This window comes from Ursus americanus, chromosome 27 (genome assembly GCF_024610735.1).
Source record: "Ursus americanus isolate L20-20 chromosome 27, mUrsAme1.1.p, whole genome shotgun sequence".
Lineage (NCBI taxonomy): Eukaryota > Metazoa > Chordata > Mammalia > Carnivora > Ursidae > Ursus > Ursus americanus.
In genome coordinates, this window is record NC_142153.1 from 5,364,718 (window position 1) to 5,377,163 (window position 12,446).

A 12,446-nucleotide genomic window follows, 5' to 3' on the forward strand; every position below is an offset into this window, starting at 1 on the left:
GCTAATCCTGGCTCTCATTTATAGTATTAATACCCATTCTACCTCTTACAGTTCCCGAAATGTTTAATAATACCTTAATAGAATAACTTTGAGTGGGTTTGTATGTATGAAATGGTTAACAGTGTAACAAAGCCTGCATCTTTAAAGATTTATTTAATCCAAGAGCAAAGAGCAAGGTTTTAAATAGTTTATTCCTTTAAGACTTTTAAAACATGTTTAACAGTTTACAAAGGTGACACGCTTATCATATGTTGTCCAAGTTAGCAGCACGAAAGTATATGTAGTCAGAAGTGAAAGCCCCTCCAATTTCCTGTCTCTCTACAGGAGTAGCCATTATATCATTCCAGAACTTTTCTATACACTTGTGCATATGGTAAGAGTATAAATATGGGGTTTTCTTTTTTAAACATGAATTGGATCATGGTGTACATCCAGGCAGCGTTTCTTACTTACCAGATTGTGGGCCTCTTCCTTATCAATATGTAGAGATCTACCTCATTTTTATGACTCTGTCCTATATCTATTTCACATTTCCATAACGACGCAGGCATTCGTTGTCTTGCACATTCGTACTGTTATAAATAATGCCACGGAAGTATTCTTTTACACGTCTGCTTGTTCCTGTGCAAAGCATGCTTGTTGAAATTGAAAACGTGTGAATGCGGGTGAAAGGTTGCCTGTTGCCACCAGCGACAGAAGATGTACAAGATATGTAGTGATGAGTTCTGGAGACAGTACAGTGCCAGGAAAATGTGATGTTCCTAAACCACGTGCACTTCTGCCCTTTTATTGGCTAATGTAATTGCAACTTAGTGTGCATTATTGAACTTTAATGAAAAGTTTTTCTATGTTGTAATTCCATGAGTTGACACTTCAAAGAAGAGTTAAGTTTTGAATGTTAATGTCCTTTGAAAAAACTTCTGTTTCCAAGCTGACTTTAAAAAGGTTTGTGTATGTGGTCAGAGTGTCATGGCCATTTAAAGCAGGGCTGCTGACTCCTCAGAAACCCAAACAGGCAGCAGTCAGCAGCCATGTGCAGTGAGGGTTCCAGTCCTCGGCTTCTTGCTGCCCTGGCGGGGGCCAGCAACACAACAAAGGACAGCAAAGTCCTTTCTTGGCCGGGTTTGTCCGCTTCAGAACCTTGATATTGAGATAATGAGTAAATGGTTTTATTACAACTTAATACACTCTTTGCGCCACATTGGTAAAATGTTAATGGTTGGCTTACTACTCAGTTTAACCACATATTAACAAGGTGTAGTGTGTTTTAAACACACAGCTTCCTACCCCCAAAACTATAGCATTTTTTTTTTTTTTGGTTGAGAGTTTTATTAAATACAAAGTCCAGGTGATTTATTTTGGATTTAGGAAATGTGAAGTATGTCGATATGAGGCTTGACCTTTCAGAAAGTATCCACTGACAACACCGCTGTCCTTCTTACTTCCCAGTGCTTGGTCTGGTCCTTCCCATGTGGGCAATAGCACTCATCTCCTTCGGTGTTGCCCTGCTGTTTGCCCTTTTTGTATGGCTCTTTGTGTGTCCATGGATGCGGAGGAAAATAGCAGGTAAGGGCTTTTTTATTCCTCTGATTTACAAAATCCCTGGTTCCTGGGGCTTCAGGTGTAATCCACCGTTACCCTTACAAACACAGGAAACTGGAAGCCTCGATGACTCTAGAACATAGCGCTGAGATACATGCCCCATCCTTATCTCTTGGCTCCTATTTTCCCGCTCAAACTTTTTCTTGGTAACCTGTGATTTGAGTGAGCAGTCCTGGTTGCCTTGGATAACTGGAAGTTAACTATTTGGTCAGGTTCTACCAGCCCGAAGAAAAACATTAGTCTTCAAGGAAAAGCAAATTAACACTATAATAAGATATTAGTTCACACCCATAGGAATGGCTAAAAGTAAATTAACTAGTATTTTGAAGTTTTGATGAAGAAGTGGAATAATAGAATTTACATGCAGTTATGGTGAAAAATGGTACAACCACTTTGGAAATTAGAAGTTTCCTGTAAAGTTAAGCATACATTTACCACATGACCCTGTAATTCCACTCCTAGGAATTTATCCAAGAAAAATGAAAATACACATTCCTAAAAAGACTTGTATGCAATCATTCTGTCATAACAGCCAGAAACTAGAAACAGCCCCAGTGTTCCTAAATAGGTAAAAGGATAACTGAATTGTAGTGTATTCATAGAGTAGAAACCTGCTTAGCACTAAAGAGAATGAACTACCCACGACATAATGAATTTCACAGATGTTGTTTTGAACAAAAGAAGCCAGATACAAAAGAAGAGTACATAGCGTATGTTTCTAGGGAAAATTAATCTATAGCAATTGAAACCACTGGGTGCTGGAGATGGTGGGGAATTACAGGAGACTGATGGCAAAGGGGCACACGGGAACATTCCAGGGACATGGAAATGTTCTCTGTCCCAGTTGGGGGAATGTTTATAGGGTCTACTCATTCATCACAGGTCATCTACCTGTACATTTAAAATGTATGAATTTTATTATGTATAAATTACACCTCAACATAAACAATTTTTTAAAAAAGAAGAATATGGGTCGGAAAGTTGCCCGAGTTGTTTTTCTGTCACTAGCAACATAATTCCAAGCCTTGAGTCCACATGCTTTTATAGGGCTCTCAAAAGAAAAGTAGTATTTACTTTTGGCCTTAGAGTGTGCCTTACAATTGTGTTTCAGTGTGGACATATCTAAATTTGAAAACCCATATTTTGAAGAAGAGCAAAACAAATGAGGAGACATACCACGTTCATGAATTGGAAGACCCAGTATAGTTACGATGTCAGTTCTTGTCAAATTGCTCTCTAGATTTAATACGATTTAAATTAAAATCCCAGCAAGATATTTCGTAGATTTAGACCAGTTGCTTTTAAAATCTATATGGTAAGGTAAAGGGGTCGGAATAGCCAAAAGCAATTTAAAAAAAAGAACAAGTTGGAGGATTCATACTACTTGACTCAGACTTAATATAAAGCAGACCATGTGGTATTAGTGGAAAGATAGATACCCACGTTAATAGAACAGGCTAGAGTCCAGAAATAGACCCACACAAATACAGCACATTGATTTTCAGCAAAGTATAGAGGCACTTCAGTGGAGAAAGAGTCATCTTTCAACAAATGGTATTAGAACATTTGGACATCTGCATACAAAAAAAAGAACGTCGACTTAAGCCTCACACCTGTAAAAAAAACAATTAACTCAAAGTGCATCATAGAATTAAATGAAAATAGAAAGTGATAAGACTCTTAGGGAAAAAGAAATGCATAAAGCTTGTCCATATTTTTTTGAGCCATTCACATTGGTGTGTAGTGATATCTCGTGATTTTAATTTGCACTTCTGTGATGACTAACACTGTGGAGCACCTTTCCATGCACTTATTTGCCATTTATATAGCTTTGCTGATGAAGTGTGTGTTCACAGTTTTTGCTCATTTTGTAACTGCGCTATTTTTGAAGATTTCTCTCTATATTCTGAATACAAATCTTCTGTCGGGATTTGCAAACACTTCCTCCCGAGCTGTAGCTTGTCTTTTCATTCCCTTAATAGTGTATCTCACAGAGCAACAGCTGTTAGTCTTGACGAGGTTCAGTTTACCAACCTTTTTTATAAATTGCGTTTTGAGTGTCACATCTAAAAACTGTTTTACCCACTCACAAAAGTTTTTTCCCTTTTTAAAATTTTTATAAAAATCACAAATTTTGTGGTTTCGTTTATATGACATTCTGAAAAAGACAACACTAGGGACAGAGACCAGGTCAGCGGTTGCCCAGGAGCTGGGCAGGGGATCTGACTACACGGAGAGCTTTGGGGGGTGGTAGGGCCTCTCTGTATCCTGATTGTGGTGGGGGCTACACGGATCTAGACACGTCTTTGAATCAGGATGGACACATATGCACGTACTCAGCTTACTGCATACAAATGAAAAAAACAAATGCTAGAAAGATCCGCATTAATACATACAACTTCAGACTAAATAGTAAAGCCACGTCAGTAATAGTTAATAGCTAGCTGCTGCTGCTTCCCCCAGGTAGCCCCGCTCCCTGCTGAGAATAATTACCACCTGCTCTGTTCATACAGAGCACTTGCTCAAGATGAACCCCTTAAAACATGCCGCTGGCCTGACTGAACCCCATGCTTAAATGCTTTGACGTTAAAGGCTTTTCCTAATAGCTGAACACACTTGTCGAATAGACTATAAAATCGTCGCTTTCCAGCTTAAGGCTGTTAATATGACAGCAGAAAACTGATATTGCCCGCCATTCTGGCTTCCCAGGAGATTTTTTTTTTTGTCAATGCCATATTTTGGTATTTCACCGTATGTTTCTTGTTCAGTTCTTTTAAGTACACATTAGTGATTAAGGACACAGGCCATAGAGCTAAACTGCAGGCATTTTACCACGTGGGTGACTCTGGGCAAATGACTTGATCTGTCTGTACCTCAGCGTGTTCATTAATAAAAAGCAGAAAATAATGAAACCTATCTCACTTAAGCATTAACAATTTTTGCTTAATTATTATTGTAATCTTTCTTTACAAAAATTACCTTCTCTCATTTTGATTATAAGCATCTCGTGGTCGGAGATGTGTGTGTACCTTTTTCTCTGTTCCCTGTAGTACAGAAGTGTAGTTTTGGAAAATCTGTATTTCTTCTGACTCTCTAGATAGAGAAAGAGAGGGGATGGCGATTTTGTGAGTGTATCCAGCAGAGGGACTGAGAAGAATACTTGCATTTTAGGTGAGAGCTTAGAAATTTGCCCAGGAGAATTCGTAAGCAGCGAGATCATTCAATCAGCGGCACCACTTATCAGATCTAATTAAAAAGAATGCTACAGAGCTTTCAAGCAGCGTTTTTAAAAATCCCTTCTCTCTTTTGAAAGTAAAGGATTTTTAAAAGTGAGTAAGATCTCTCTGTTCCTTTTTGGAAGATGATTTGCTTGTTTCCTAAGATTTGGTGACCTGAAGAAATCGGAGACCAATAATTTATTGAACAGAAGAAAACCAAAGAGACTATAACTAATATCTCTGAAGACAAAAAGGATAAACATTTCAGTGATTTTGAGGTTAGTTTAAGAAAACAGAAGTCCAGTCCAGATGGTTGTAGGATTACAGAATGCTAGCCCTAGAAGGGACCGTGGGGGCCAGATCTAGCCCTCTCTATTTGTTGGTTTTGGAGGAGATAACTGAGGCCTGAGCCCCCCTCTTGTCCTCAGTAGCTGAATTTTCTGGCTCAAGTTTCCCAGATAATTGAACTCTCCACTTTCTTTTTCTATCTAGCTATAACTATTTTTTTTTCATTTCCAAAGTAAGTATTGAATCATAAAGATAAATACTCATTTTTATATTCATTTTTTAATAAGAACTCTATTACAGCATTTTCAGTTATGACTATATTTTCTTTAGGCAAATTACAAAAAGAAGCTGCTTTATCACGAGTGTCTGATGAAAGCCTTGGGAAAATTCAGGAAGTGGAGTCCCCAGTATTTAAAGAGCTACCAGGTGCCAAGGCCAATGACGACAGCACCGTCCCTCTCACGGGGCCGGCAGGGGAGCCAGCTGGGACCTCAGAAGGCACCTCAGTGGGAAACCACCCCCGGGCCTCCTATGGTGAGACGCGTGCAGAGGTTTTGGGTTTGCATGGTGGCAGAGAGCAGTTCTGGGGGACACCAGCCAGGCCTGTCTCTGGATGGTTGGGTTTTAATGCACAAAAGTGTTCCCCAGTTTCATGTTTTGGGACAACCCAGGGGCTAAAGATGTCTCAGGAGATCATGCAGTCAACAGAGCAGGCCTATGATTTTGTTCCAAGAGCTATGTCTAGTCCCGTCAGGCCCGCACACTGCCTCCGTGCGGCTCAGTCAGCTGCACGCGCGTCCTCCGTGGTGCAGTCACCTAGCTGCCGGAGATTGGCCCTTCCAGCTCGCTTAGTGTGCCTTCCTCCTGGAAGACAGAGAAAGCTGACATCGGAACCAAGGAGCCTGTCCTGCTGTAGAGTCACGGAAACCTCAGGAAACACTGAGATTGTCCTGCGATGGTGGGATTCTTTGGTCTCCTAACATTTGTGAAGGATGGGCGAGCACCGGCCTCTGCCAAGCCTGTCCGGGCAGCTCCCCGCCTCCCTGCGAGGTGGGGCCCTGGCACCTGCTTTCGCTTCCTGTGGGTGCACTCTCAGACTTGGCCCAAAGAAAGCCAGTGGATTTTTGCCCCACTGATCCGAGAGATATCTGCCTCTGACAGTCATGATTGGCCTTTAAGGAACACCTGGAATATCTGTCTCACAGTGAACTGGATTTTGTCCCTCATGTATGAAGTTTTCCCAGGATAAGTTCCTTATAAGGCTTCTCCCTTTATTGGTTACTAGAAACAGGAACAAGTGCTCTGGTAATTTCTAGAAGACACTTTTTAGGAGAAAGATAGCATCATTTTCAAATGCCATATTATTAATTTGTATGTTTCCAAGTTTCCTTTTTGATTTTAACCGTGTTCTTTGTAGTTGATTTGGAAAAGAAAGCATGTGGGAAATTAGAAAATCCCCCATAACCCTGATTTCCAGACATACCCACCCCAAGAAGTGTCTTTCCTTCCAGAAATGATTTGTATTCCAAAGGCTAGAAAGTCAGACTCTCGTTCCCCTTTGCAGGGAGGGCACTCTCCATGACTCACGGCTCTGCAAAGTCGCCTGTCTCCAACGGCACCTTCGGCTTGGACGGCCCCACGCGGAGCGACGGCCACGTGTACCATACAGTCCACAAAGACTCGGGGCTCTACAAGGACCTGCTGCACAGAATGCACACGGACAGGGGCCCCGAGGAGAGGCCCGGCCCCGAGAGCAACTACAGGCTGCTGCGCCGGAACAACAGCTACACGTGCTACACGGCCGCCATCTGTGGGATGCCCGTGCACTCGACCTTCAAAGCCGCCGACTCGGCCTCCGCCCCCGAGGACAGCGAGAAGCTGGTGGGCGACGCCGTGTCCTACTCCAAGAAGAGACTTCGCTATGACAGCTACTCGAGCTACTGCAATGCGGTGGCGGAAGCCGAGATCGAGGCCGACGAGGGAGGTGTGGAAATGAAGCTGGCATCGGAGCTGACAGACCCTGACCAGCCCCGAGAGGACCCTGCCGAAGACGAGAAGGAGGAGAAGGACACAGCTGAGGTCCACCTCCTGTTCCATTTCCTGCAGGTCCTCACTGCCTGTTTTGGATCCTTCGCTCACGGTGGCAATGACGTGAGGTAAGCCACTCGTTCCTTCAGCGAGTACGTGCGGAGGGTCTGCCTGCGGGCCAGGCACTGTGCTGGGTGTCGGACGGCCAACTAAGAGCCCTGTCGCTGGGAGTAGACAGGCGGCTAGCGTGTGTGGTGTGCTGGGCGGTGTGAATGCGAAGGGCAGAATAAGATGGCAGCATCTGGGGGACTGCAGTGTTGGCCAGGCTGCTCAAGTTAGGGCTCGCCGGGTGAGAACTGAAGGGGCTGCAGGAGCCAGCCGCTGAGCATCTGTGGGAGAGCAGTCCCAGGACAGCAGGTGCAAAGGCCTGAGGCAGGAGCGTGCCTAGGTTATCGTAGGAAGAGCAAGGAGGCCACGGAGGGAGAGAGTGTGGACTGGAAGATCAGCAGGTCATAGAGGCCTGGAATGTGTAAAGAATCCATGTTCTCTTCTTACAAGCTGGGAAGCCCTAGACAAGGCATGTGTTTTCCCAAAACCTCCATGTCCCAATCTGTAAAATGGGAGTAAAACTAGTACCAGCCTCATGAGGTTTCCAGGAGGAGTAAGTGAGATGTTGTATTTAATGTGCTTAGGACGGTGCTCCTCACATAGTCAGTATCTATGTATGTCCTTATTACTATTATTATAATGATCGTCAGGCCGAATGTTTTTTTCAAAATCAGGAACACATGCTGTTGTATTTCTTGCCCAGATACATGACTCTCCATTCTATAACTGTGGCTTTCCAGACACTGCCTAACCACGTGTGGTTCAATGTCTGTTCTTTTTAAAAGGAGTTGTCCTCCCAGACGAGAGGCCTGGACATCTTGAGTTCCACTCACTGTTGTATAAGTGTTGCCATGTTATTGTATTTGAGGCATCATGTGCTGTCCTATCTTAGGTTTTTGACTGCCCACCCCCCACCCAGCACCACCCTACTTCCTCTTCCTCCTGATCAGAAGAAATTCTTCCTTGAAGCCCTGGTACTGGCAGTGTTCTAAATTGGGTCGCTGTTCTTTGGGAGTTTAAATTCCAGCTGGGTTGGTTAAAAGAAGGTACATGGAAAAGTAACGAACCCCCCCGAGCAGTGTTGCAAGGCCTCGGGAAGAGTCCGGGCGGGGACTGCTGCAGGTGACTGGAGTCTGGGGCAGTGGCTTGCAGTGCAGGGGCTGGTTTTGAGGTTTCTGAGTACAGACACAGTCAGATAAAAGCAAGGTTCTGGAAGTAATGTGACAGTGAAGAGAGGCTTCTGTTCCTTTAACCAAAGGTTAAGTTTACCCCAGGCTTCGGGGCTGAACCATTTGTAACTTACTCTAATTGACCTCAAAATGGTCCCCTTTGAGGTCATAAGGGGTATCCTCCCAAGACAGGGAATCTGAAGCTCGGAAACGTGACGTTTCTTGTCCAGGATCACACAGCTAACGGGAAGCCGACTCGAGAGGCAGTTCTTTGTGACCCTCCGCCTCCACTCTGCCTGCATGGCGTCGAGCAGCTGAGGAGGGGAGACTGGAGCTGCAGGCGACTGCCGTCGGAGGCCTGCGGGGCTTCCGCACGCAGGAGCTCGGAGGTTGTCCTCCATCCTCACAACAAGCGACAAAGTGGACAGACTGAAAGATCAACAACTGCTCCTGGATCCATGAGAGTGAGGAGGACTCAGGGCAGACAGCTGCCCCCAGGACGAGTACGGGAGAGACAGACAAGTACAGGGGGTCATGGAGGGACTCGCGAGTGGAAAGAGCTGTGGGAACCAGTGCCGGGCAGGAGAGCCTGAGCCGTAATGATGAATTCCTGGACGCTCGGTGGAGACAAGTGTGAGAGGTGAAGACTCAGGGAGAGCCCATGGCAGGCCCCCACCAGATTGTCAGTTTTACCTCTAGGGACTCTACCAGCTCCTCACGGTGAACATCAGGGAAAACAATGCCCTCCTGCTTCCATGGCGGGCCAGAGGCAAAGTAACCATCTTGACAGACCCAGAGCACTGTGTTCTTAACCAACTGCCCTCAGGGAAAACTAGCTAACCAGAGCCTAACCCGCTGAGGTACTATCACAGCCTAACCTGGAGGAAGGGATATTCTAGCTCACTCGAACCATCCCGTGCTACAGGAAGGGGGAGAAACAAACAGAAATACTTGTAAAGTTCGCAGTCCAGAGGCAGAGCCTCACTGACAGACTGAGCTGTACCTTAGGACTAGAGAAGCCTTCCCCGTCTGGCCTCCCCCTCCACTGCATCACTGCAGGCCAGCTCACAGCAGCTCCTTTTACCTGGTACCTCGTGTCTGCCTGTCAAGAAAAATACAAGACATACCAAAAGGCAGAGTGCCCAATTGGAAGAGACAGAGCAAGCATCAGAACCAGACATGGCAAGGGATGTTGGAATGATTAGACGGGGAATTTAAAACAACTGTGATCAGTATGCTGAGGGTTCTAGTGGGTGAAGTAGGCATCGCTCAAGAACAGATGGGCAATGTAAGCAGAGACGTGGAAACCCTAAGAAAGAACCAGAAAGAGGGAGGGGAGTTAAGATGGCGGAAGAGTAGGGGTCCCCTTTTTCGGCTGGTCCCCTGAGTCGAGCTGGATAGGTACCAGACCATCCTGAACACCCATGGAATCAGCGTGAGTCGCAGGAAGATACATCTGGATCTCTACAAATGAACATCTCCAGCGCTGAGTATTGCGGAACGAATCGGGGAGCCGTGAACCCGTGCACAGATATCGGAAGATAAACGGAAGGGGGAGGGAGCCGCCGTGTTTGGGCGCCGGGAAGCGGTAGCCACCTGCACTGGAGAGCGGGTGGACTCTTGGACCGGCACCCGCGAGAGAGCGGACTGAGACCGTGAGCCAGGGAGTGGGCGCCACCAGACTGAGACCCGGAGCTCCGGAGTGTGCGGGGGCGGCTGGTGGCTGGCGGTGTTAGAAACACAAAGGACAGAGACGCGCAGGCCCTGGAAGTGAGAGCTGGGAGCTGGGTGTGGGGCGCACATCCCGGGACGCTGCAGGGTTGAGCAGCACCAACAGAAACAGAGTTAAAGTGGCCATAACATCAGTGGAGAACGGTCCGCGATCCCTCTGTTCTGAGACAGAGGCTGAGATTCGGCCGCTGCTGCTCTGACTCTCAGAAGAGGCACAGCAAACCGCCAGGGAAAGCCGCCAGAGAACAAAAGCCTGGAAATACTGGCTCACAGGGTACCCATCCCCATCCCCCCTTGCAGGGGACTCTACCCAAACAGGGTTGCCTGAGTATCGGAGCGGCAAGACCCCTCCCCCAGAAGGAAGGCTGAAAAATCAAGAAGCCCACATCCCTAAGGTCCCTATAAAACAAGTGCACACTGCCTGGGTCCTGGTCAATAATTTGGGCTCTGGAAAACCCGCAACCTCTCCTCATCAGAATGACGAGAAGGAGAAATCCCTCCCAGCAAAGAAAAGACAATGAGTCTGTGGCCTCTGCCACAGAACTAATGGATATGGATATAACCAAATTATCAGAAATGGAGTTTAGAGTAACAATGGTCAAGATGATGTGTAGACTTGAAAAAATATTAACAAAAATATTAACGAGAATATAGAATCTCTAAGGGCGGAAATGAGAGTGAATCTGGCAGAAAATAAAAATGCTGTGAATCAAATGCAGTCAAAACTAGATGCTCTGACGGCCAGGGTGGATGAGGCAGAAGAACGAATCGGCGAATTGGAGGATGGGTTAGTAGAAGAGAAAGCTAAGACAGAAACTTGGCTCAAAAAAATCCAATCTCAAGAATGTAGGTTACGGGAGATTACTAACTCAATGAAACGTTCCAGTGTCAGAATCATCGGCATCGAGGGGGTGGAGAAAAACAGAGTTCTAGAAGAGATATTTGAACAAATTGTAGCTGAAAACTCCCCTAATCTAGCAAAGGAAACAAGCATTCGTGTCCAAGAGGCAGAGAGGACCCCTCCCAAGCTCAACCACGACAAACCTACGCCACGTCACGTCATAGTGCAATTTGCAAATATTAGATCCAAGGATACAGTATTGAAAGTGGCCAGGGCAAAGAAATTTCTCACGTACCAAGGCAAAGATATCAGAATTACATCAGACCTGTCTACACAGACCTGGAATGAGAGAAAGGGTTGGGGGGGGCATTTTTAAAGCTCTTTCAGAGAAAAACATGCAGCCAAGGATCCTTTATCCAGCAAGGCTGTCATTCAGAATTGATGGAGAGATAAAGAACTTCCAACATCGCCAGTCACTGACCAATTTCGTAACCACGAAACCAGCCCTACAGGAGATATTAAGAGGGGTTCTATAAAAGTAAAAAGGCCCCAAGAGTGATACAGAACAGAAAGTCACAATCTATAGAAACAAAAACTTTACAGGCAACATGGCATCATTAAAATCATATCTCTCAATAATCACTCTCAATGTGAATGGCCTAAATGCTCCCATAAAATGCCACAGGGTTGCAGATTGGATAAAAAGAAATGACCCATCCATTTGCTGTCTACAAGAGACTCATTTTGAATCTAAAGATACATCCAGACTGAAAGTAAAGGGATGGAATACCATCATTCATGCCAATGGACCTCAAAAGAAAGCTGGGGTAGCAATTCTCATATCAGACAGATTGGATTTTAAACTAAAGACTATAGAGATAAAGAAGGACACTGTATTATTCTTAAAGGATGTATCCAACAAGTGGATATGACAATTTTAAATATATATGCCCCCACCAGAGGAGCAGCAAGATACACAAGCCAACTCTTAACCAGAATAAAGAGACATATAGATAATAATACATTAATAGTAGGGGACCTCAACACTCCACTATCAGCAATAGATAGATCATCTAAGCAGAAAATCAACAAAGAAACAAGAGCTTTGAATGCCATACTCGACGAGTTGGACCTCATAGATATATATAGAACACTACACACCAGAACCAAAGAATACTCATTCAATTGTAATGCCCATGGAACGTTCTCAAGAATAGACCATGTTCTGGGACACAAAACAGGTCTCAACCGATACCAAAAGACTGGAATTATTCCCTGCATATTCTCAGACCACAATGCTTTGAAATTGGAACTCAACCACAAGGAAAAATTTGGAAGAAACTCAAACACTTGGAGACTAAGAACCATCCTGCTCAAGAATGATTTGATAAACCAGGAAATCAAAAATCAATTTAAACAATTTATGAAGATCAATGAGAATGAAAACACAACGGTTCAAAA

At 44.9% G+C, this 12,446-nt stretch overlaps 1 protein-coding gene across 4 annotated transcripts in view; it reads left to right on the plus strand.

Moving 5' to 3' along the window:
- Nucleotides 1-12,446, plus strand: part of SLC20A2 (solute carrier family 20 member 2) — a 104,558-nt gene that overhangs the window by 72,117 nt on the left and 19,995 nt on the right. For all 4 annotated transcript variants that reach the window (XM_045779197.2, XM_045779198.2, XM_045779189.2 and 1 more), the window contains 3 exons: nt 1,450-1,566; nt 5,439-5,642; nt 6,673-7,264. In XM_045779197.2, coding sequence (XP_045635153.1) covers nt 1,450-1,566; nt 5,439-5,642; nt 6,673-7,264 — 913 coding nt within the window. The remainder of the gene's footprint in view (nt 1-1,449; nt 1,567-5,438; nt 5,643-6,672; nt 7,265-12,446) is intronic.